Here is a 26,942-nt window from a genome sequence, read left to right as displayed (position 1 = left end):
AAATATAAGGTACTGAACCAACATAACAGTTTTTTTTTTCTGCTATGCCAATTTCTTAACTTGTGTTTTTTGCAAAAAAACTAAAATAAAAAGATATATAATGTCAGGCCTGCATGCAGTATTTACCTACATGGTGTTGGGAAAACACTATAGAGCCAGAAGCACAAGTGGAACCAATTCTGTCAACAGTTTTTTCAAAACACTATGTTTGAGACCGGTACCACATGTACTGTAAAGTAGTGCTACCAAGGCTATTGCATTCCACAGGTGGGTGGTTGTATTAAAAGGATAAATACAGGACAGTAATGGAGGGAATACTCTGATTCTTCACTTCAGTAAAAGTGGCAATAATACATACACAAAATACTGTGAAATACTGTGTAGGTTCTGCTTTAAAATGAAAAGTAAAGATATACAATAGCAGTTAAAAAAATGATTATCATAGTTGTAAATAAACTACAAAGTATTCATTTTGCAAAACTGACCCCTGAGAGATTGTATACTGTACAGATTAATTCACATGAAACCAGCATTTTAAGCAGCTAATTGCAACTGCATGTTCTAACTACATACTGCTGGATGTAGTTATCAAAAACTGTATAAAACATATTTTATATATTGTTCCTAGATGCCTATATGTCACGTAAAAAAGAAGCTTAAAATTAAAATACCATATCTCAAACCTAAAAGTTGAGCTGAAATAATAAATGTGAAGAAATGCATTTAGTTACTTTGGACCATTTGAAGAGGAGATTCAGACGAAGAAGGGGTCGGAACTACAGTTTAAGAGTACTGTTCCGGGTAGGCTTTATTTTTGTGAGACACCGCTGCCATGGCTGTCAAGCAGCAGGCGTCTCAGTTTATGTGAAGTTGCCTCTTGTAAAGTCGTGATTTAGCAGCAATTTAGGTAAGTAATTCAAAGGATTGATTCCACATCAGTTTACAGAGTATTTTTTGTAAGTTGTGAATTTTACAGCATGTTAATTTTAAGTAACTTTGAGTAGGTTGAGCTGAGCTAAGCTAGCTCAGAGACGAAGTAGCATCTCAACCGAGGTGTATTCTGTCACATTTCACCAGCGGAAATATGCGGTGACCGATTGTTCCCGAGAAATAATGGATTGAATCAGCGATTAATCATTGAATTAGACCCCTTCCCTTCATTTTTATCATATAAATAAGTGATACTACTAAATATAAAAGTCTGAGCATTTCAAATGCTTATTATTTACATGAGCAGGTCTTGGATAGGTTTATATAAAACAGACAAACTCCAACGAAAGCACATGTAGAGTACACCATTAATGAAAATATTGTAAAACAGACACTATCTTCTAACTTTACAGCAACAGATATCACTAAACATCACGAAGAACTACAACAAACTTACAAATTACAAGCACACACACAGTGCGCACAAAAGGTTATACAAAGTGAACTGTACAACGTAGCCATGTAGGCCTAGATAGTAATTTGGGATGAACATGGGAGGCATGCAGGCAGGTCTACAAGCTGCTCTTAGCATGGACTAACAAATACAGAAAAATAAATATAGCAGGAGAATTGTAAATATTAGTTGGATCCTCTCAGTTTGAGATGCTAATCTCTTCAGAACTGCTGTCCTTGTCACTGGGGCTGGTGTGTCTACATATGGTGTGGAGTTGTATTTTTTAACAACAACAAATAGTATCAGGTGAACACATGTCTATATTTCTGTTGCCATGGGGATAGTTGGTTTCAGTAGTGATGAAAACTTGCTTTTTGTTTCTCACCCAACAGATGTGATGTGATGTCGGACAAGCGTCAGCGCGCCAGAGTCCAGGGCTCCTGGGCCAAACAGGTGCCAAAACAAGCAGCACCAACAGGTAATTTAAGGGTCAGTTTGTATATATAATGTTGTGTTAGTAGAATGTGACTACTCACCGAATTAAATCATCATTACCTCCACCGACGAGGTTATGTCTGTTTGTAAACAAGATTATGCAAAACTACCGGACGGATTACCACAAAACTTGGAAGGATGTGGTATGGGTCAGGGAAGAACACATTTTTTGTCACTTTCTCTAACAATGTGTGAGGGTTCCGTAGATTTCTCAGAGAATTAGTCCGGGATCTTCATGAAAAATATCCGACATATTAAGGGGACTGATATCTATGAGTTTGTACAATTTGGTGCAGAACCAAACACAAATCTGGAGCTAGTGAATTTAAATGTGGTTTCATAAGGGGGCTGATGGGCCTTCGGTTGAGGTATGCACTCTACTGAGTGACATTCTAGTTTATATATTTACTTACTTGTCTTGCTGAAATATATAAACTTATAAAACACATTTTATTACCCTGCCTCACATGTACAAAACAGCTTCTTATTTTTGTTATTCAAAACAGGCACAGTTCCAAACAACCCTCAAACCAGAAATGCCAACCAAACCTCTAGTTCTTGGGATTTGGGGCAACAGAAGACATCTAAGACATTTGAGTTTCATCAGCCCACTAAGGTAAACTTTTAACAAGTAAAAATAAAAAAGAGCAATCACTGCATTTCGGAGAGATTTTTCTTTCTCAGCTTGTTAAAATGAAGTGTTCCTTCCTTTTTATCCTGATTTTTCTTCATTGCAGCAAATTAGAGATGTTCCACCAGAGAGGGTGATCGAGTAAGTTGCACATTTCTGTCTTGACTTGATAGACTGTTTTTGTTTTTTGTCTGTGGCTGGATATCTTGGCCTGTCAGTTTGGTTAGTGTGGTGCACAGGATGACTAACACATCATTGTGCTCTGTGCAGACATGCAGGCGATTATGAGATCAGCCATGTTCCGTCTGGAGTCTCCAGGTGAGTCTACAGAAAGAATCTCCCTCAGAGGGAAGTATAGAGGAAAATGAACTGTTATGGGATAGAACCAAACAATTGTGTTTATAATAGGTGACAAATCTGTGATAGAGTTTGAAATCCACTAGATGGCAGTAATCCCACAAGCAATACCTCATATAACTTAGTGAATAACATGCCCTCTACCTCACTAATGATATGAGGCACGTTTTAATAGCTACTGAATGTAAATTAATATGTGCTGTAACTATGGTCGTTAAAATGACAACCAGAATTTCAATTAACTTTAACTGTTGACGTACTGAAAGGTGATGTTGAACTTTTGAGTCCAGTATCACTTGTGCTTTGATGAAATGAAAGGTTAGTTTCCTGCTTACATATCTTTTAATCATTATTTTTTATCATTTTGTGGGAAATGTATGCCTTTATTAGAGAGTTGATAGAATAGATGACTGATATATATTTATATATCCATGTTAATTAAATAGGTAGTAAGTCTCTGTGTGTTTGTGTGTTCTTTCTTCTGTCTGTCCAGACTGCGGCTGCTGCCTGGGTTTCTTGCCCTAGAGGAGGCTGACTGGATGTTCAGTAAACTGTTAGCAGAGCTTCCCTGGTCTAAGAAAACCAACTATAGACAGGGTGCGTACCAGGGGCTTTCAACAAAGCAGAGTATATTTAGAAATGTTCAATATGAATGTCAATCTGCATGCAGTATAAATACAGTATACTTTGTCTTGAGAAGATTGAAACTATGGGTTAGTAATCCTAGAAAACCCTTTTTAAAAATGCAACCGATACATCCCACCCCCTCCATTCGGCCCACTCGTCATAGCAATGCCCCAAAAGACATGAACGTGCACTGACGGACAAGTGCAAGAAGCTGACTTTTCCATGACTCACACACTCACTAACCTCTTACCATCATCTTTGCTTGAGCGTTGTTCGTCTTCTTGGCTAAAGAGTCCGGTCATGTGCAGTGAGAGCATGGGCAGGGTGTGCGCAGGCAGGCAGGTCGGTTAGTGACAGACAGGCAGTGAATTATCATGTTCATGGCAGTCCTGAAAGGGCCACAGGCACCGTTTTTTTTTAGATGACTTTCTACATTTACTGCAAAACTTAACCCTCAGTCCATATTTAACTAAAAACAAAAAGTGCAAGTGCGCTCTCCTTGCAGATGGATAAGTTGTGCAAAGGCTTCATTTTGCATGCGCTCGCTCTCATATTTATCCCAGACAGGCTATAAGCACTGAGACTGTTGAGATGCAGCCTCACTGCCACTGAATCAGCTTCTCTTCTCTCAGCTGGCTCGCGTCCATCTTTTGTCCATCTTGTATATTATTCTGTGATAGCTCTGTAGCACACACACAGCTTGTTGAAGACAAGAGGAGTTCTAAACACTGACCATAGAGACAAGCTGTGTGATCCTCTATCAAGAAGATCTCAGACTTTGTCAACAAAACCCTTGTGACGTATGGGTTAAAGAGGAAGTAGTGGAAAACAGATGTTAACCTTTCATCAGTCACTTCGCTGATGTCCCCTGTCTTTTCGCCTGCCTTGTTTCAAAACTCAGGACCCAGTGAATGCGTCAGGGTTTTGTTAATATTTTCCTCCCTTATAGCATATGTTTATTTTGAAAGAGTAAAGCTCTTCATAGTTGATGAATGAGCACACATTTTTATAAATATTAGCTCTAGAGGTCAGTGGCTTAAAATGTGATGGCAGCATGAGTAGTTTGCTTTGGTTTCATCATGTTCTCGTACCACAGTGCTGGCTAAATATTAATAATGGCAATTAATTTGTTCTTGGAAAGGTCTAGTTGTTCCCAGAGAAAGAGAGAAACACAAGAATGACGGAGGAAGACAGACTCAGATGTTTATCTTAAAGGGATATTTCACCCTAAAATTTAAATTCACTCATTATCTACTCACCACTATGCCGATGGAGGGGCGGGTGACGTGTTTGAATCCACAAAACAGGGGGTAAACAGCGTTGCAGCCAAATCCAATACAATTGAAGTAAATGGGGACCGATTCATAGTGGTGAGTAGATAATGAGTGAATTTTCAATTTTGGGTGAACTATCCCTTTAACCTTCTGCTTGAAATAGATTTTTGTCACAAAGCAGGTGATTATTTTATATGTGTGTTAACAATTGGAAGGAATATATCAGGAATAAAACTGTGTCAGCTTTCTATCTGACTTATTCAGCAGAAAAGAGAAAGCAATGAAAACAGACTCAATCCTTTCTCTTTTATTTGACCCAGTTACTGATGCAACACATTGTAGAGATGGACCTGCGTGCTTTTATTCTATCATGAAAACTATCCACAGCCACACAACAGTGCAATTGAAGCCTGCAGAGGTGTTTGATACTTAAATTTGATATTCTGAAGATGGTCTTTTTTTAATTTATCAATCATTAAGTCACCACTGCATTAATTTGGAGACATGTATGGAAAAGTGTCTAAAGTTGGAGTTTGAAGGAAATTTGCTTTGAATTTTGTGAACCAGCTTCTCTTAGAGATGGAAGCTACGAAATGATCTTACCATGGTTACCAAGTTTTTTTTTTTGGAGTAAAGATTTTGCGTGTTTGTGTGTGTGTGTATGTGTCTCCAGGTGAGGCATACGGCGAGCCCAGGCTGACCTGCTGGTATGGAGAGTTGCCCTATACATATGCTCACTCCACCATGGCTGCCAACACACAGGTTAAATATACTTATCATTACTGCAACAAGTCTTGGTTACACAGCAGCCTCCACATAATAAGTCTCTGATCTTTGTTTCTTCATTTCTTAAGGCACTTTTTCTTTTACAGATTATTTCTTTCATTGTTTTGTCACTTTCTTTTCTAATACAGAGCAATTTAAACAATGGGACATATTAGAATTAGTTTTTTGTGTGTATTTCTATTTCTTTTTTAATGTTTTTTCTTTCCTTTTATATTATCTGCTGAACTTATTTTTTAGTGGCATCCGTTGCTGTTAACCCTTCGTGAGGCAGTGGAGCAGGCGAGCAGCAGCAGATTCAACTCGCTGCTATGTAACTTGTATCGGGACTGCCATGACAGCATTGGCTGGCACAGCGACGATGAGGCCTCTTTGGGCGCCAAACCCACAATCGCCTCGCTCAGTCTGGGGGACACCAGAGTGTTCAGCCTTCGAAAGCAGCCTCCGCCGGTGAGATGATGTCAGAGAGTGGAAATTGGTTTTCCCTGCTCCAGTTTATGTTCACATTAAGAGTCAGTACAGCAAAACAAATGTGTTGATCAATTATTAAGTATATTATGTCTCTGAACAATGAAAGTCTTCTTGGATGACTCTTACTCTTAATAGATACAGAACATGTCCTTGCTCTTAAATTTGAAAAAGTCTATTTTCCATAATCTTTCCTCATTTTTGTGTTTTTAAAGTAGACACAGTTTTTGACTTTTTGCTTCTACTCTTAGATAGTATGGTTGAAGCATGTGGCTCACAGTTAGACACAGAGGAAAGTGTGTATATACTTATCAGTATTTAGAAGCCAGTATTCAGTAGTTGTTTGTTATTTCAATCTTTAAGTATACACACTTCATAGGAGGCAGGTTTCATTAAACATGACGTTGTATTGTCAGTGATTTGCAGGTAACAGAAATGTGCTGTCACTGTGTGACACTACATTGTGCCAGGTCACATGCGTTTGTTGTGTGTGTTATTAGATGATCATACATCGTGTGTGTTTATGTGTTAGGAGGAGAACGGTGACTTCACTTATGTGGAGCGGATTCGGGTTCCTCTGAGTCATGGGACACTTCTGCTGATGGAAGGAGCCACACAGGACGATTGGCAGGTAGGCTTAACCAATCAGATGCAAGGCTCCATGCAGGCAAAATGACCATAAAAAACATCAGCCATTTGGCACAGGGACTAATCAGGATCTGGCAGAAATAAATAAAAACTTAAGATGTTTTGGTTGCTGTATTGAGTCTATCAAACAAACAGATTGAGAAATCCTAAATGTTTTGTTTATTGTATTTTATGTCACAATTATCAAAGGGAGGGAAACTCTTCAAGCTCTATACCAAGAACTCTGTGTGTTAAAGATGCACTCATGTATTCACAAGTGAAGGCACATACTTCTGATTAACTGGAGTAAAAGCACTAACATCATCTTTTCATACCAAAATGATTTGTATATAAATTGCATACCGCGCTGTGCCTTATATGAGTTATCTTTAGAAAAAAAAGAGTCATTTAAACACTTGAATCAGCTACATTTTTAAGAAGTTGATTCATTGCTGTGTTTCATCAATAACCACTACATATCAGCAATATTAAAGTAAAAAATATACCACTCGAAGGTTTGTGTGGCTTGCCTCTTATTATAGACCCTGGTACAATGCACTGTAATTCTATATAACACAATGTCACAGTTAACACAAACATGAAGGATTCAATACAGTGTGTGATGACTAAAAATAACTTGGTTTTCCCATGAAATTATTAAATTTTGTATACCTTTGATACCATTACCTGCCTGTACAGAATCGTTCATCTTATCACCTTCACACTTGCTATGTGTATTGTTAAGAGCTCAAGGAAGAGCTGTGTCAACTTTTCTGTGATTTAGACACACAATACATAAAATAATGATGACATTTGAATAAATGGACGACCAGTGCTCTGTAGCATCGGCAGCTGGGACTTATTTGTTGTTGAGCACGACAACAGCTCATTCATGACAACAGCAACAATAACTGATTATCCAGTTCAGGGTTCTGCGTACTGAGCCAATCTTCACTGAATCTGAATAAACAGGTGAACAGCTCTTTGTGCAGCAGGGGCGGCGCAGCTTCAGCATTCTGTGGACTGAGTCCTGCAGCAGGTCTTAACAGGCAGTGCACTAGTTTTGGTTGAAGAATGTGGATGTAAGCATTGTTTTGTTTGGAGACTTACGAGACAAGACTTAGCTTTAAGCTGTTAGTAAAACAGTAACCTTAATATACAGTAGTTACCTCTTTAACCCTTGAATATTTACAGTAAATGGTCTAAAAGCCTCATTTGCCTCAGCCAGGTGAGGTCAGGTGAAGCTTAACGTGACTCGCTCTGCTCCTGTGCATGTGTGTTTGTTTGTGTGTTCACTTACGGCTGTGTGTGTGTTTGGCTGTACATGTGCTTCTAACTGCACACGTGAGAGAATAGACCTGTGTTCAAGGGACTCGGGCTCCTTCTGTCATTCTCAGGATGGATGGAGTGGCCTGGAGAGAAGAGCAGAGCTTTCGTCTAATGAGAGTCATTTGTTTTACAATCAGGGACAGCGACCGGGTTTGTGAGTGCATGAAGCAGGATGGAAAGACTTTGTGTGTGTGTGTGTGTATGAGAGAGGGAGAGAGTGTGAGTGCATAGCTGCTTTCTGGGTCACACTCAGCACTGAGAATATGTGTTATTAGAATAGATTGAATTTCGTGCTCCTAACAAAATGATTTCTGCCTTTGGAAGAGTAGATAAACACTTCACTTCTGTCTGTCCATTTTAGTTTTGTTCGTTCAGTGCAAAATTATCAAGGATCCAAAACATCCGTGCACGAGAGAACAGGAACCCTTTAAGCTCTCCAAGTGAAATGAAAAACACAAAACAACCATAAAAACTACACACAAAACAAATGAATATAAATATGTAATGGAGAAAACTGTGGGAAGGAAAGGTAAGGGGACTTAAGGGACTTTGGAATAGATGGAAATATAACAGTAATAAAGCAGTACATACATTAGAGCTCTTTTTCATGACTATACTCCTCCTTACCAAATTGTGTTATGAAATTGTTATTTTCACATCCGGCGCCAAATGAATGACTATAAGCCCTGAGAAAACATCCCCTTTACAAGCAGTTGGAAGAAATATTGGAGATATTGCTTTGTAAAGATTTGAATGAGCAATGTGGCTTTTATTTTTTTATGCAATATAAGAACATAACAACTGAGCTAAGTAACAAAACTGACTAAAGGGATGTTGTCAACCTTATATTTAACGTTTAATACATTGTTCGCAGACAAAATCTGTGGAGGTGGTAAATGTGGATGCCCGTGCTATGTCACATATTGTTTTAAGTATACCATACAATAATACAATGTTTAAAGACAAGCCAGTTTAATAAACAAAATCTTTGGATGATGCTTAGGGTTAGTACTTTTCTACTCATTGTGATGTTTTATTTTTAGACAATACATGTTTATAGGATTGAGATTTATATGGTGCAGATCTAAAATCAAAATCTAGTGAATTTAAATGTAAATTCATAAGGGGACTGTTGGGCCATAATGGACTCTACTGAGTGCGCTTCTAGTTCCTTTTAATTTTCCAATATCTTGTGGGAAAATAATTAAGAATTTACCCCTGAAACAGTGTTTTTGTGGATTCAAACACTTCCCTCACCCCTCCATCAGCATAGTGGCGAGTAGATAATGAGTCAACTTAATTTTTCGTCGAACTATCCCTTTAAGACTGTTTTGAGTAAAGAGAGGTCCCACCTACTATTAGTAATGTGTTTCTAATAAAGTGCTTGTGAGAGTGTAGTTAAGTCCACATAATCTTGCTATGTTTAAAAAAAAAGTGCAAACAAGTTCCTGGATCTGGCCCCTGATCCGAATCTACGGCATCATTTCATGGGTTCGTCCTTGGGCTATTACCCACCCCTCCACAAAATTTCAGGGAAATTGGTAGAGGAGTTTTTGCGTAATCCGGCTAACTAACAAACAAATACAGATGAAAACAGAACCCCCTTGGTGGAGGGATAGGGGGATGCAGGGAGGGAGGACTACAGAGATAAAATCCAATGAAAAAGTTTAAGAAAAAAGGAGAAGGTCACAGGTGTTTTATGGCACCACCTCCCTGACTATCTGAACAAAGGTTTTGTCTCTCTTGCCAGGGAAAGAAGATCACACCATTTATTTTCTCTGTCACTGCAGTCATAGTCTCCTCCTGACTCAGGCAGAAAGGTTTGGAAGTGAGAGATAAATATTTAACTAAGCCCGTCAATCCAGATAAAGTACTTCAGCTGTTTGAAAAAGGATACAGGGTTATTTCTGCCTGTTCCGGACGCTTTCTATTCACACCATTGTGGATAAGCAAACCCTTCACCTCCTTTTGAGCTTTGGAGATGAAGGTGAAGGAATACTGTACATGAGACCTTTTAGTCCATATGTCAAATGGTAAGAAAATGGTGTTTGATTGCAGAGGTCGGCTACAAAACAAAAAAACTGTTGTGTTGACGGTACAGATTCTCTTTCACGGTGGCCTCATGTTTTTTGTTTTCTAATCTAAATTACAAAATGTCTCTATCAGTAAAACAACAAAGGTACTGGGTTTATTTTGAAAAACAACCTTATTTGCATTGATTAGAATATATGTTGTGTTAATATCTATGGATTAATGTTCAATATTTTTATCACATTATTATGTGAATTATCATGACTCAAGATAAAGATCATTTTGTATCCGTGTCATATACCAACATTTCTACTTGATAGAAGAAAGATGACTTGATCATTAGATCAACATTGCCAGGCTTAGATCAGTTATATTGCTACACTTGCTCATGCCGACCTCATCCGTTTGGTAAGGAAAGACAATGACCAGAGATGTCAAGCTTTAGCCAGTCACAGATCGAGCTGCAATTAATGACAACTTCTAGTCTTCTCTATTTGTTTCATTATTCCCCAAAGCCCAGATTAAAAACGTTGCTTTTTTATTGTAATTTAAAGATATTTAGTATACTGTCATACAAATATTATGTAAAGAAAAGGAGGGGTTGCTGGAAACGGTGAGGTTGCCAATTAAATAATAATCAATTCTCTTGTTGGAATAATCAAGTGAAGTTTATTTTTAAAGCACATTCAATCCAACCAGAGTTGACCAAAGTTCTGTACAATTTAAAAACATGCCGAGGAGTACAAGAATAAAATGAAATGAAATAAAATGCTAAAACTGAAAAAAACATCGTACGGCCGCTCGAAAGCCTGAGAAATGTGGGTCTTCAGTTTACCCTTCAATGTCTTTGCACATAGGCAAAATCAACCTTAGCTTTTAGCCTCGACCAAGGACAGTCAGGAGCAGCAGGGGGGATCTGAGAGAGTCCACTATACATTTTAGCATCCTCTGTGTCCTTTAGTAGCCACTTGTTACAGAGGAAGACTCAGATTTAGCCAACACTTGCCTATTTTGTGGATAAAAGAATGCACATAAAGTAACCACAAAATGTACGTAAAAAGTACTGAAATGAAACATTTACTGTATCTGTGTCTCTGTCTCCACTAGCATCAAGTGGCTAAAGAGTACCATGACCGAGGCCCGCGCATCAACTTGACCTTCAGAACTATTCATCCAGAGCTGGAGGGCCACAGGCCGGGGACCAAGCTTCGCTTCACTGCCAAGCAACAGTAAACTCCCCTCAGAGTCAGGTACTTCAGGCTGAGGAAAGTGCAGATTTCAGCTGTTTGAGCCACTCATCACTGAGTTATAGACCATGGTGTGAATAACAGCTTCCTCCAACTGAAACAGGGAGATTTGCTGCCTGGATTCACCTGTTGCATAAGTGAACCATAATAATACCTCAGTTGTGACCAGTGGTGTTAATCAGATATCAGTGCAGAGAAGCTGTGTACTAGAATGGGTTATAATGAGGACTTAAAGGCTCTGAGAGATGTCAGCTCTGAATATTATTTTTATTTTATTTATTCTTTCAGAAGCTTAGACAGTTGTTTCATTTCAGACTGAAACTTTAGTATGTATGTTGCTGGCTGTAACTCAGCAACCAGCACTGAGCATGGCACTTGATGCCACAATAACTTTTGTTGCCATGTTCAGTTTGTGGTGGGAAGCTCCAAGGTGGCAGCGCCTAAAGTCGACATCTTGGTATTTATTTGCCATATAACCATGTTTTGGGGTTTGTTTTGTCAAGCTTTCATTTTGACAACAGATTTGAGAAAGCGTAGATAGGTTAGGTGTGGTTAGGTCTGAATAATCAGTGAGTGCATATCAATATTCACATGCCATGAAAATTGTCAGTAGGAAAATATAGTGTCCAGAGTGCTCACTGTACAGCAAGTCACTGCGGATGTGACTGTTGGTGTAATGCTGTGTGAAATGTAAACAGTTGTTTATCTCATGGAGCTTTTGGAAAGAGTGTGGCTGCTATAAAAAGAGGAAGGAACAAGTAAAGTGGCCTCTTGGGTCAGTTCAGACAAATAAGACAATAAGTCATGACATTGCTGTAACAGATCGGACAACAATACCCACACAACAGGCATATTAGTAGTAGATTACTACAGCAGATTTTATTTTTTTTTTCTTATTTGGTTCTGCTTCGCTATACTGACGTCTGAAAATGCATGACTTGAAGAAGTGCATGTCACAGGGGGGAGATCCCACATGATGGAATGTTCTGTTTATTATGTCACATTAATACATGCAACTGTTCTCGATTGCTGTGTTTCTGAAATAAACTAAATGTTTTTGAAATATTGTGTCATATGTTCCAAAAACATAGTTTCAATTATAAATAATTTATTATACATACAATAAGAAACAAGTCATAGTTGTTTGCAGCACTGCACTTCATCAAAATCTTATTTGGGGCTGTTGAGTTCAAATAGAATACCAGGTTGTGATAGAGAGTTTGTCATGAAAATAAATCTCTGCATGTTTGCAAAATACGACAAACACGGAAAGGTTAATCTCAGGGTTCAGGAGAGATTATGTAATCATTGTTGTAATGATACCCAAAGGATGTGATAATATTGTTTAATGGAAACACTTTCTTGATCTGTGGGCCAAAGATTTTATCACGTTGACTTTATATAATGACTTTATATGATGACATTACTAAGGTTGGTCTTACTTTGTTTCATTAGTTTTTGACTATAGATAAATGACCAGACTGACATTTACATTTACTGTTTGGCAGACACTTTTATTTTTACTACAGGGGAACCACACTGAAGCTCCTGTACAGTAGGAGACCTTGAAGAAAGTATTAAGTGCTAAATCTGTTCAATAAGACAAAGTGCAGGAGATCAGTTAAAGAGGTGTGGGCACAGTCAGTGCTAGTTAGGCAGATGATGTCTCACGAAGGAACGGAGTGCCTGAGAGGAAGCATGAGCTCCTATGCTTGAGTTCAGATAGATGAGCGCAGAACCGCAAGTCACTCTGTTGTCAAGTATTAGTGACCATGGTCGCCAGTGAACTTTGATGAGCAGCTGAGGGACGTGTCCTCTGATTTACTAATCTAAGTCACACATAGTGTTGATGTACACACCCTCATATTACAGCAGGAGAGCCTCCACGCCATAGCCATTGCTTCATTTTAAAATCTAATGTGTTGGAGTAAGAGCTAATGTGTCGCTGTCCTAATACCTTTTGGTGTTCATGCCTTTTTCTGTGACAAACAGTTTAAGGATTTAACGTGCCATTCATGACGCTGGGTACAACTCTGTAGAGCTATTATGCAGTGTGAGAAAGTATAATCTCAGAGTCTTAGTAAACACAACTAAGGTATACAGGCTCAATATGGATAGGATTCTTTTTTCATTAGAATTCTAATGTCATTTTGTTGTTTGTATTCAGCTTAAATTTTCAGGATAGTTGTTATTTTCTGAGAAATGGGGATAATAGACTAGGTCAGGCGTGAAGACACTGAGCCCACTCCTCTGGGTGATTCCTGGAGATGTATAACGTGTTGGTATTTTTGGACATTAGGTCAGAGGCCATGTAACATCAACTTGCTAATGCAATTCCAATCATACCGATGTAGTTTATTATTAGTTGTTTGTGTGATATGGGTTCCTCCAATGTGGATTCATCATAGCAAAACGATTCCTTGGGAAATACACAGACAGGCCTTAATTAACTATTTGCTGCCAACTGTGATACAAGAGGATTGTATTATATGGATAGAGAAGCTTCATGTTACAGTTTTATTGCCACACATAAACTAAAGCATCACTCCCCTGATGAAGCCTTCTGGATCAGTGTGATCAGTATGAACTATAGTTCAGTGCACAGGTTGGTCTAATGTACAATAGCTGCCTTAATATAAGATAATATGTCTGGGTTGTCTTGGCTCTTTCTCCCTATATAGCATGTTCCTAATCTCAAACTTCAATCGAAACTTCAATCAAAATGTCATACTTCAAATCTGAAACTAACTGTTAAAATAACTTTTCATTCTGCCATCCTTTAAAGAGCATACTAGCACCCTATTTATTTTGCTAATTAAAACCAGACTGGCAGGTAGTAGAGATCATACCTCCGCCAAGGCTCAACAGTCCCCTGAAATTCAATCAAACTGCTCCAAATTTCACACACTCCGAGATATCAGTTCCCTAAATGTGGCTGCTTTTTTCATCAAGACTCATTAGTTATAGAACAGTAAAAATGTTGGAAAATGTTAAAAATGCCCTCTTACAATTTTACAGAAAGTGAAAAACAGAATTCCCCCATCTGGATCCACACCAAAATGTATCAGGTTCTTCCCTGAGCCATACTTTCACTAGGTTTTGTGGAAATCTTTTTAGTTGTTTTTGTGTAATGTGGCTTACAAACAAACAAACCACCTAAAATGCACAGTGTAAAAAACATAACCTTCTCAGGGGGCTAATGAGGCATTTCAACCAAAACACAAACATTCATAGAACAATAGTTATTAGTAACCCTAGTGAAAAAGTCCACTCTTCTGTCTACAGTTTCCAGAAAAGATGATGTGTATTTGTTGCAGTTATTGTTCACTGATCGACATTGTAATAGAATTGTAACAGTATTGTAATATTGTATTAACTTATTTTTGTCTACAGGGCAGCATTACCTGACTTTCTCTAGAAAAAGACAAATGATGAAGATAGACTGGGACCAGGAGGAGTTGAGTAGAACATTACAGTGATGTCACACACAGTATGATTGACTAACTGATAAAAAGTGGGTTTAGTTATGAATTTATCCACCGATGTGTACTGTTAAAACTCAGCACCACTTGATACTATAACCCTCTGTAAACTCACTGCAGCCTTTGCTCAAACCCAATTTTCCATGTACCTTTTCATTAGTGCAGCAGTCACTGTAACCATGACAACTTCTTTGACGGCCCCATCGAGCTATTGCTTTATTTACTACTCATCTGCTGATGTTTTTAAGTCTTACGTGAAAGCCATAATCTTTTCAAAAACTCCTGTTTGGCAACTGGCTGACAATAACAATCATAATCATAGGCAACTGTTTTGATCACCCCCTAACCCTAACACACACACACACACACACACACACACACACACTCCTGTGATCATACAGTGGAACACGTGATAGTTGAGTGCAGGATGTATTTTTGTGCATATACAAAAGGATTTGGGGACTCGTGCTGTGTAATAGGTCCAGTAAAGAGCGTGCGTGTGCGTGCGTGCGTGTGTGCGTGCGTGCGTGTGTGCGTGCATGCGTGTGTGTGTGAGAAGGAAGTGAGTTAACGAGGAGGACCCACAGTGAGTCCAGCAGGTTGTGTAATAGGTCCGAGGCCCTTTATTGATGCAGTGCAGGTGAGAAATGCACCTTGCTGTGCCCAGCTTCAACCGGCTCCTTGATGTTTGGTCTCCAGAGGCGCAGACTGGGACAATTTGTACCAGACAAGAACATCACAGAATGTGAAACTGTGCCTTGTGTTCAAGACAACGAGACCTTTGTGTTTGTGTCAATAAATGCGATGTTGGAAATGCCCTGCGCCTGCTCACTGACAACATGCTGTTCTGCTGGCTTAAGATGAATTAACTTCATAATTATAATCATAGTCAAAACCAGGGGGGGAGGGGTACAGTGAGTCCTTAAAATGTTCTGAAATATGGTCATTAAATAACAAACACTCTTGTTCATAGTGATTTTCTGCAGTATTGTACTTTGAAACATATTTTGTATCAAATATCTTTAAAGTTGATCTAATTAGTATTTTTATTTTAATGAAGGATTCATTCAAATGTGGGATTTGAAAGTTGTTGCTTGTTATAATGAACCCACAGAGGATTATTGCCTATGCAGGCTTCCTCAGCTTCAGGGTGTTTTAGTTGGTTTAGTTGTACATCCCCAATGTTTCCTGCTGCCCCGAGGTGAAAGTGAGAGGCAGTGCCTTCCCAAACTGTATTCTGAGCTTCTCTAATTCAAGTCTAATTTAGCTCTGTCCTGTTATTGTTGACTTTTTACCGTCTGCCTGGAAAGAAACTTGGCATTTGACACCATCCCTAACGAACAAGCTGCCAGTCATTCCTGTGTCCACTGTTTGCCTATTCCAGATCCCGACACCTGTTGTGAAGAGCTGTAAACACTTGGGCTTTACGGGAGCTGCATCAGATCCGCGGTTGTTGCTAGCTCTTTTTATCTCTCCCTTTAGCCACTGGAGCCACTGAACGGATCACACCCAATTAGGCCTCAGTCCAGTGGCGTTCCTGTCTGGGCTGTTTAAAGTGGCAACCTCATTTCCAGCCACCAGCGTCTGTCATCTCCCATTAGTAAACAACTGAAACGTAAATCGCTGGATCACGTTTAATTACAGAGCTCTAGAAAGGTTGCATGGCGTTATGAAGCTCTGACCACAAGTGTGTTGAAATGAATCCATTGGGGGAATATAGAACAATGTAAACATTAGGTACAGGTGCAACAGTAATAATTAAGTAACAAACTAACTTGCATAATCAATCTTAGATAATGTTCCAGCTGTTTGAGCATACAGAGCATATTGTTTGAATATGTTGAATAATCTGGCTCTGAACTGTTTACTTTAAAGCTCTGATCACTGTTAAATAGTCAATTGTCCAAATTTCTTTTTGGTAACAAAAGAAAACATTTGCCTGACTTGAGAGACATAAGAGATGCATATTCAGACATGCAGTGTACCAAATACTAGCAGTGAAGCAGCGGTGTCGGTGTACAGTAAGCGATGCAATGTTAGCCTGTTGGTTGTTCCACCACTGAAATCTTAAATTAAATATTGGAGGAATTGCCATGAAAACACACTTTAGGTTCCCAAATGCTATTGCTAATGCTTTGACTTAAGGTTGACTTTTTCTGTTTGAAATTTTTTAGTCAACCACTGGACTGATTCCCATAACGTTTGTTGTCCCTCTCAGGATGATTTGTAATAATCTTAAGCAACAATTCGTCTAGCATCATCACCAGGTCATAAATTGTTTTATCCAATTGTTTGGTTTATTAAAAATTCCGCTTCCATCACTGTGAATACATTGCTTTAGACACATGCTAACACACAAAACAAACAACAGCATGTTGGATGCTGTCTTTAGCTCAAAGCAAAGCTTCATTAGCATTGGATACTATGAACACCAGTGAAAGAATCCAAGTCAGTGCATGACAAAAGTGTAATGGTTGTAAATTTACATTTGAGCTTTAATCTCATTTACCTTTTTCTTGGTTATAGCCTGTTAAAGAAAATACTGCAGTGAAGAGGATAATTACGTATTGGTAACAACCTAGATTTAAAGGTCCATTGTCACAGTCACTATAGTTTTTACTCTATGTTTTGTTGTTTCTAATAGTTTTTTATCGTTTCTTTTAATACCAAAAAATGGGTTCATGCATTTCGGGAATAAGTCAAAAGATTGACAATCATAGGAAACGTTTCAAGTCCATCGTTCAATTCTTCAGCAGACTGTCATGTTTTTATTAAAAGATCTGGGAAAGCTGAAGGTGTTTAAACAGTAATAAATTCTGGTTATATAGTGAAGCTAACTCCTGCCTTACTTGGTTGAGCTAAATCCAACGATAAACAGACTCTTCACAAGCTAGAAAGTAGAAAGTCCATTTAGAGGAGGAGAGTCCATGAGCCTCTTCACATTCAGACAGGACGTGTCAAATCTTTCGCTGTGTGTGTGTGTGCGTGCGTGTGTGTGCGCGTGCGCGTGCGCGCGCACAATCTGAAGTCATGCTGTGTTTTGTTGGGAAGCTGCTCTGGGAACGAGCTGACCGATTCACTTCACCCTCTCAGCTCCTCCAACCTCCCCCTCCTCTGGGCTTCATGGCTTCATTCCACTCTCCTTTACTGCACCCCGCCTCCTCTCCTCCCTTTACCCATTACCCTCTTCATCTTCCACCTCTACTTCCGTGTCTTCTTTCTAATTCCAAGTTGTTTAGCTGGTCATGTTGCAGTTCCATCTCTGTGATCGACCCCTGAGAGAGACGAATAGGTTTGGGCCTGGTAACATAAATACGTTAGCTTGAATGTTGACTAGTGGACTAGGGAAAAATGTCAGTCTTTCCCTAAAAATTAAATGGATTGTAAGGACTTCTAGTGAGTAAATTGAAACAAAGTCTTAGAAGATGTTTTTGACAATATGTTGTGGATTAGATAAGGTAAATAATATATTAATTGAATTCATCAATTTTTTTCAATAGGGTCTTTCCTCTTTTTTTTTAGAGCGGTAGCATCCTGTGTGCCAGTAGATTCTAATTTAAGTTGCTTGGAATCATGGAAAATATGATTTCAGCTGTTTTCCATATCTGCCCCCTGTTCTGGGAAGTCACCTCTTTCCTGTGTGAGTTTAAGCAACTGGCATTAGACCTCATGTTGACAGACATGTCATTAACAGTGGCAGTAAGGCATCACCAATGTGATAACACATTACTTGGCTTCCCACCTGCACACAAAGAAAATAGGTTTTAATGGAATTCCTGGCAAAAGCCGCAGGTACAGATAACAAATATCAAACCCCAGGTCTTTGTGGTGGCGGATGGAGTCTTGACACTTTCACCATGTACCCCTGACAAAGTTCGTTTTGATCTGAATTTCTTGTTTTGGATGGTGGTCTGTATAATCAGTGGAAAAGGATTGATAAAGGAACCCCAAGTTCAAACAAACTGCAGTTTAAATCGCTAATAGTCCAACCAGCACATTAGACTGACACATGTTACATCTGGCAGAAGCTGGAAGCCTTCAGGTCTCATGTATGGTATGTATTCTGTAGTACATATCATCTCAGACACATCTACTTTTTTTCTAAATCAAACATTGGAATAAAAGCAGCATAAAAACAAACCACAAGAGACATTTAAAAGATGATTTATCTAAGTGTTCATGTGGTTGTGTAGCATAAACAGACACAGTGTTCCTGGAGGGGAATGCTCCCTCGTCTCCAAGTCTGTCTATAAATAAACATGTTGTCCCTGTGGTGTCTTACTGACTCAGTATCAACAGAGAGGGAGGGTAGGGGAGCCAGACCAACCTCCCCAACATGACGTGCTTATTGATTTATACCAGCATCACTTCGCTGCCCTCTTACGTAGTTTCAAACCGAACTTCAACACCATGAAAATTGTCACTGACATTAGTAATGTTGATATGATGTTACAGTTACAGCAATTTTGCATACACAATGGTAATGATGCATCTCCCTTGTAAAACAAACACATTTTCAGTTAAAGATATATGGTTGGTAATTTGTTTTATCTTATTTTTAGAAATCCTCTTCCACATCCTCATCCTTAAATAAAGTCGACCTACACATTTTTTTTAAATCAAGCTGATGTGTGTGGCCCAGGACTGTAAAGCCATTCACTTTGCAGTCATCACAGGTTTGTATTGGCTCCGGCTCCGATCAGCAGTAATAGAAACATGACGCCCGGCTGAACGCGCCAATTTCTTCTTCTTTATTTTGGCAGTTAAGACATTGATGCTGCATTTTTTCTGCAAAGTATTATGACGCCCATTGAATATTTTTGATGAGAGGGCTGATGGGAGGGGTGGGATGAATCAGTTGCCTTTTTTTAGCCGGTCCTTGCTAGCTTTTCCAGGATTACCAACCCTAGCATCTCATGTTTTGGTCAGTGCTCCGTAAGTGCTACAATCACAAACATTAGATTTAATTTATATTATTACAATAACAATATTTACAGTAAAAAACATTTAATTGAATTAACATGTCTCGGACACAGTAACAACTTTACTGTGGAGAGGGGTAAAACCAGCACTGAGCTGTAGTCAAGATGTGGTTAGCATAGCTGAGCATTATGAGGCAGGGGTCAGAGTTTAACACATTTAAAGCAGACTTGTTTCGACATTGTGAAAATAATTTATGATTTATGGGCGAGTTAAGTGTTTAGTCACTGTATTTCTTAACAAACGTTCATGTTGTGCTGAGCATCTTTAGTCGTACAGTCAGCAGGCACAACTTTTGTCTCTGTACACTCATGATTGAACCAAACCTGTCAAATTTACTGGGACTACAAGACGTTGGGATGCTGTGTCACAGTCACTGTGTCTGGAAAGAAAAAGTTCCAGCAGGTCAAGCCTCTGTTATTACTTGTGGTTGGATAGTGTTTCCTGAAGGAGGGAGGGAAGACGTACAGCACCTGAGTGGTGTGTGACTTAACTAGATTTGGCTCTCCCTCCCGTCTGCAGTCCCATGACATTTGGGTTGCTGTAGTAACAGGGGGCGTCCCATAACGGTGGGCACGGGGTGATTTGCAGATCCGGGAATGTGGCCTGTGGTGTGTACCTCACCTCTTGACCCTGTGGACCTGGATAATGTCACACTTTCTCTCTCTTTCTCATTTTCTCACATAAGGTGGGAGTACAGTTCTTGAACATGCTAGCCATCAATTTATGTCAGTATATACAGTACCTTCGCAAATTTGTGTTTACACATTTCACAACTGTGTTCCCAGTATTGATAGTAGCTGACACTATGGTGTCACAAGTCTGACTAAAGTTATTTATCAACTTGAAGTGCAACTCCCACCTCTCACCAGATTCAAGATTATCTTAAATTTTGTCGTGTTCTCAAGAAATCAAAGCATAAGACATATATATTTATGCATGTACATATATTATTCAAAATATACTTCCACTTTTAACGCCATGCTATGGTTGCATTACCATGAATATTGCTCACTATTTGAATGAGTATAAAAAGAAAATGTGCTGTTGTTTCTCACTGTTTACATTTGTGTTCCTTATTTAGAAATGCATGTTATACGGGTACTCGTCTGATTGAATCAAGTTGGGTTCTGATTGTACAAGTACAGGTTGAACTGCCAGAGGCCGCCGCAGTGTCGGCTGCTGCGATGATTCTTGAGGAGAGGATCATGCTGAGTGCTGGCTCTGGGGTTCTTGGTTCCTGTCTCTGCACTGTAAACGACAGATATAAACACATTGTGATTTAAAGAACTGTTGAGTTCATGTGTGTCTCCATGACCACATTTACAGTCGACCTGAAATTGCACCCAGGGGGACTGAAGTGTAATAAAAGGGAACAGTTGTAAATGAGTAAGAATAAGACACAATAAGATCCAATTAGCTAAACTTCTTCACATGTCTGAAACACTGATTTTAGCACGTTCAAGAGAAAATTATAATTATTATAATGTTTATGTTTCTCCTTTCATTTTCTCTCCAACATTCTCTATCTCTGCAGTGTCTCTTACTGTTAGTAGTGTACACAGATAAACACACTTTGTGTCTCACCTTGTCCTATGGATTTGGTGTTATATAAATAACTAGAATGTCACTCAGTAGAGCAACTACCTTGCCATGGTTCGTTTTTTTTTTTTTTTATTCAAGATTTATGAATTTTTCTCTGGGACAACAATTATAATGTTGAAAAATGCAATGTCAAGTCAAGTGGGGAAAAAATGTCTGCCTCCTGATATGGATTCACACCAAAATGTAATGGGTTCTTCTCTTACTAATACCTCATTATTCCATCAAATATCATGGAAATCCATATAGTTGTTTCTGTGTAATTTTACATAGAAAACAAACAAGCATAGAAATAAACCAACAAACAGACAGGGGTGAAAACATAACCCCCTCAGCGGAGGTAATGACAAGGAATGTTGCACTGAGAATTTGACCTAAACTTTACTGTGGTATATTTTTTATAATTTGTAAAGTCACAATATCCACATAGTGTAAACAATTAATGTAACAATGAAACCATATATTGCACAATCTTTGTAAAATGTTATTTAAATATCAGACTCTTGTAACTATTGCCTGGCATTGGCTGTTTTATTCATGCAAATAGATTCTGTTATATTCACAATATTTCATGTTGCCTTTCGTCCACTGGACAGTGATGAGTCTGTGACTCAGGCAACAAATTCTGCCCTTTTTTTTTTTTACCAGAAGAGTAACTTGTGTTGGAGAGAGTCAACATTCTGATCAATGTCGGACATTTCAAAACCAAACCATGCCTTAAGTATAGATGAGTACAAATATTTGCGTTTGTCTCGACTCAGTAATGCCAGATTTCTACCACTCTTACTCATCATGTAAATATGCATTTGTTTTAGTAGAGTTAGAGTTACTCTCACACATGTTAACCATGTGTGAGAGTAATTTACACCATGAACGGCACCAACTCACTCATTCTATATTGAGACAACCTGTATTGGAAAATACTCACCATGGCTCAACTGGTGTGTAATGCTTGTCAAGTACAGTAATGCCTCACATTTATCCCTGTAACCTATACTGTGTGCTGTTGGTGGTTGCAGTGAGACAAGAGTGGTGTAGGTGATCAAGGAAAGGATTTCAGGGGATTATTTCTCAGCTGCCGCGGCCCATGTTTCCTGGTGGAGGAATACTCCTCAAAATGCCATCAGCTGCTGGGTACAGGATATAGGATAAGATAGAGAGAGGCAGGACCCAGGATGACTGTAACATTGTGGTTATAATTATCTGAAAGCGGAGGAGTTGTGGTACACTAAATCTTATAATTTCATTGCAATAGCATTTCAAAATGTGAATGGATATTGGGGCTAAACCACTGGAAATCTTTAGATCTTTTTGATGTCCAAAAACATATGTTTATGTGTAGGATTTACTGACACTGTTTTTGTTTTCATTATTTTTTTTACAAACAGAAATCCATGCCAACTAGTTGTGGAAAGTACATTTATTCAAGTACTGTCCTTAAGCAAAGTACAACTAGCCCTCATCAAAACTGCTTTTGACTATTAGTATTGTTATTAGTTTATGAAATACAATGCACTGTCTTAGATAGCCTTAAAGTACATGAAGAAGTTCATATTATTTCCATCTTTACAAACTACAACATCTAATACAGTACTTACATGTTAATATAGCAGTAATTATGGTCCAATAATATGTTAATACAACACTAACAAAGGCCATAGTGAGTTTTACTTTTGATATTTTAGAGTACATTTTGGTACTGATACTAGTGTAGTTTTACATAAGTGAATGGAATGTAGGTAAAGGAATTACCTGTATGCAGTACTTATGTTGTGTAGCATTTCTGTACTTAAGTAAATTATCTGAATACTTCCTGCAACAGATACAAACATATTCAAAAATAATAGATCTAAACACAGTAGGTTTAATTTTTAGAGGAACATTTGGAAAATGAGATAAAGTTCTAACATGTATGACTGTATGATATATGTTTGGACTTTCACTTCAATTAAAACTGTTGATAAACCTTATTGAAAGATCGGAGGGTTTTTCTCATTGGTGTTTTTGCCACACTATGTCCTTGTGCACAGCTCGTGCAACCTTGGCAGGGTCTTGTAGGAAAACATGTCATCCCCAAGGACATTCACTCACACATACGTATGCAGCCTTTGGCTGACCAACTTCCTGCTCAATAACCCCTCGTTCTCGCCAAAATGTCATGAATAAAATGCACAAAATCAAATGGGTTATGATGAAAAAGGGAAAATAAAACATGCGCATGCGTGTATGCATAGATACTCCTGCACCACACACACACACACACACACACACACACACACACACACTCATTTTAAATGGAATGAAAAATGCCATGTGATGTCACTCGACTGGCAGCGTGATAGTGGCTGACCTTACATAGACTCAAAATAGAGCTGAGGAGGCATTTGCACGTTCAAATGCATGACTTACTACCTTGCAGGGTGTGTGTGTGTGTTTCTGAATGTGTGTTTGCTTGCATGTGTGTCTGCGACAAGAAACAGGATGACCAGGTGTCTAACCCTCCTGGGGTGTCATCCATGGAATACATGACGAAAAGAGCAGACGTTTAGGCCACGCCGTCACTCATGAAAACTGCAAAGGAAAGCCCATGAGGTTCGCCATTGATATGCAGGAAGCCTGTCACCTTAGAGCCACAGATCGTACGATGCATGACACAGATGCCTCTCTTAGTCATACTCCAAGTTAATATTAGTAACTACGGATGACACTTGGGTTTGCTCCTGAGTTTCTGATGTTTGTGTTTGTGTTGCCTTGCCCACTGTGTGACACTGACTGCAGTAATGGATTGTGTTATAGTATGTAAGTGTGTGTGTGTGTGCGCGCGCGCGTGTGTGGCCTTGACTTATCTATCACTCGGCTTTCATGTATGCCGATTTGAAGTCAGTTTCACAAAACTAGATACAGTATATATGAAGAGAAAAACATTTTTTTTATTGTCCTGATGTACAAATGATTACATCCTCCCTCAAGGAACATAATCACATTATTCCAACTATAATTTTGTCAATCCTCTATATTGAGTCCGCTTTCTGAGCTGATCTTCTCTTTAAAGTGTACAAGGTAATGATGACACCACAGATCTGTTAAAAGGACATGACCCCAGGACCAATATTACCAAAGAACTTGCAGAGTAAGAGTTTGTGTTAGACCCTCTTTAGACCTGGTTTTAACATCCCTCCTGGGGTATCCGATCACAAGCGGACCGCTCAAAGTAGAAGACATTTCATGCCTGGTATTGGAGTGCGTCATGGATGAGTATCTTGTGACCACTTGTGATCAGATTTAAGTTCCCTGCTATATGTCCATGAAGAAGAATTTATGTATTTAGCCAGTCTGGATTTACAGATGTGTTTGTGTGTGTTGGTGTGAGAAGGAGAGCTCAGGAGGAGCTGAGTGAATTATGCGCTGCAAGAGTTTGCCCATTAAAAAAAGATAGAAGATCTACATGGTCACAAATAAATCAATATATAGGAAAAAACTGAGAAGTGTAAATAATACAGACTGGGGTGAGATGATGTCAGTAGGTGTGAGTAGTTGTGGCCTAGGATACATTGAAGTTGACACAGCTTAAAGAATGTGATCTAATGTGACCAAGACCACCACTGAATGTGGTCTGAGTGCCCGTATCTCAGACCTCATTGAAGACGCATTCGGGTGAATTCAGATCTAAACTTAGAGCTGACCACTTCATCACTCAGGACAGATGTAAATACCAAGTCTGGACGTGTCTTAGTGGTGACATGGCTAGTTTGAGTGATAAATCAGTTTAAAGCCCCATCAAACTCCAAAGCACTTGAATAGAGGATGATTGAGCCATCAGCACTGAAACCTGAATTATGCATCAATGTCTCAACACAAAATGTCTCGACATCCCTGCGTTTTATACTGACAGAAAGTAGCACAATACCTAAACAAAGTGGTCAAACTAACAGAATCATTGAAGTAACAATATTAGTAACAAGTTTCTTTTCCAGACTTGTTCTAGGAAGTGTTGAGTATTTCACAGTCAATGAACTATTAAATCACTGTGTCAGGCCTTGATGTCACCAATGACATTATTTTATGTGACAACAATATTACAATCAATGATAGTAGAATTCTCTGTATCTATTTGTTGTGATGTTTCTGTCACATTTTTGTTGATTTGTTTCGACCGAGCTGAAGTTCAGAAACAAGAGTTGCTTCTTTTCAAGACAGCAGTGAGTGTGAATCAAAGTAGGTTGAGCGGCTCAGGAAGGATTTTTTTTTTTGTATTAAAGGAAATCAGTGTTTAAGATGCAAGTTGAGGAAATGTGTCTCCAAACAGATCAGAGAACATCTGGCCTGTCTCTCATGTGAGACAAGAAATCTGCATTGGCACAGATTGACCTGCAGTGTGAACGTTCCCGATCGACATGAACCCTGACATGATTCCCCCTCCCTCCCATCAGCAACAACTCTGGTAAATTGAGTCATTACGGTTACAGTTCAGATGACGTGATGTGTTGACTGGGGTGATGTTTGTTGGTCCGTATCTACTATGAATGTGACTGCATATAAGGCCGAATATTCTGTGTGACCATCTATGGCCTATAGCTGTCATGATTGTGTATATATATATATATATATATATATTTACAAAAACTGTAAAACAACATCAAAGCAGAAAATGGCTCTGAACAAGAGAATACAAAGATGGTTTTGGTTGGTTAGGAAGAACCCAGTCTGGTTCTGACATGTTTACCACATTACAGCGGGTAAAATAAGTATCGAACACGTCACCTTTTTTCGCAGTAAATATATTTCTAAAGGTGTTATTGACATGAAATTGTCACCAGATGTCGGTAACAACCCAAGTAATCCATACATATAACCAAAAGAAAACCAAACAAATGAGTTCAGAAATTAAGTTATGTGTAATAAAATGGAATGACACAGGGGAAAAGTATTGAACACGCTTACTGAAATTTATTTAAAACTTCGTACAAAAGCCTTTGTTGGTAATGACAGCTTCAAAACGCCTCCTGTATGGAGAAACTAGTTGCATGCATTGCTCAGGTGTGATTTTGGCCCATTCTTCCACACAAACAGTCTTCAAATCTTGAAGGTTCCGTGGGCCTCTTCTATCTGTTTGTGTGTGTCTGTGTGTGTGTGTGTGTGTGTGTGTGTGTGTGTGTGTGTGTGTGTGTGTGTGTGTGTTAAGTGCATGTTTTCTGCTCTTCATTAGTGAGAGAGAGTTTGATGAAGGGTATTTGATATTTAACTGTAAAAAGAAGTCTGTGCACAATTTATTTCGTGAAACACTAATTAAGATGCTGCTATGTGACATCAGCAGGCATTGCAAAATGAATTGTGATGTCCTCAGAACCCTCCCTGAACAAATAGGCCACAGTGACAAATGATTCATCACTTTCACGGTCCCCAATGGTTTCAGTCAAAACAACAAATGCTGCTCATCTCACTTATGGCTCTTGTTGCTGTTTAGTTGTATAGACATAATTCTTAAGAGACTTCTTGAGCTTGATTTTGGCGACTGTGAAACACTTGTTATTTCATTCATTTAGAACGAGAAAATATCAAAACCCAGTCTATTAATAAGGTGCAAGTAAACATCGTTTATTAATAAACGTCATTGGATACAGAGAC

General features: G+C 38.8%; 1 protein-coding gene across 1 annotated transcript; it reads left to right on the top strand.

The window, feature by feature from the left end:
• The first annotated feature begins 780 nt into the window (after window positions 1-780).
• Window positions 781-12,316, top strand: alkbh3 (alkB homolog 3, alpha-ketoglutarate dependent dioxygenase). The gene is made up of 10 exons (XM_035157564.2): window positions 781-907; window positions 1,777-1,862; window positions 2,386-2,495; window positions 2,617-2,651; window positions 2,781-2,828; window positions 3,361-3,464; window positions 5,442-5,530; window positions 5,792-6,001; window positions 6,552-6,650; window positions 11,114-12,316. Exons 2-10 carry the CDS (start codon window positions 1,787-1,789, stop codon window positions 11,237-11,239), a joined length of 897 nt encoding a protein of 298 aa, XP_035013455.1. The 5' UTR covers window positions 781-907; window positions 1,777-1,786; the 3' UTR covers window positions 11,240-12,316.
• Window positions 12,317-26,942: the final 14,626 nt, after the last annotated feature.

The sequence above is a fragment of the Hippoglossus stenolepis genome, chromosome 5 (genome assembly GCF_022539355.2).
Source record: "Hippoglossus stenolepis isolate QCI-W04-F060 chromosome 5, HSTE1.2, whole genome shotgun sequence".
In the NCBI taxonomy this organism is placed as follows: Eukaryota; Metazoa; Chordata; class Actinopteri; order Pleuronectiformes; family Pleuronectidae; genus Hippoglossus; species Hippoglossus stenolepis.
The sequence above is the reverse complement of the archived record's forward strand: the minus strand, read 5'-3'. Positions and strand labels throughout refer to the sequence as shown.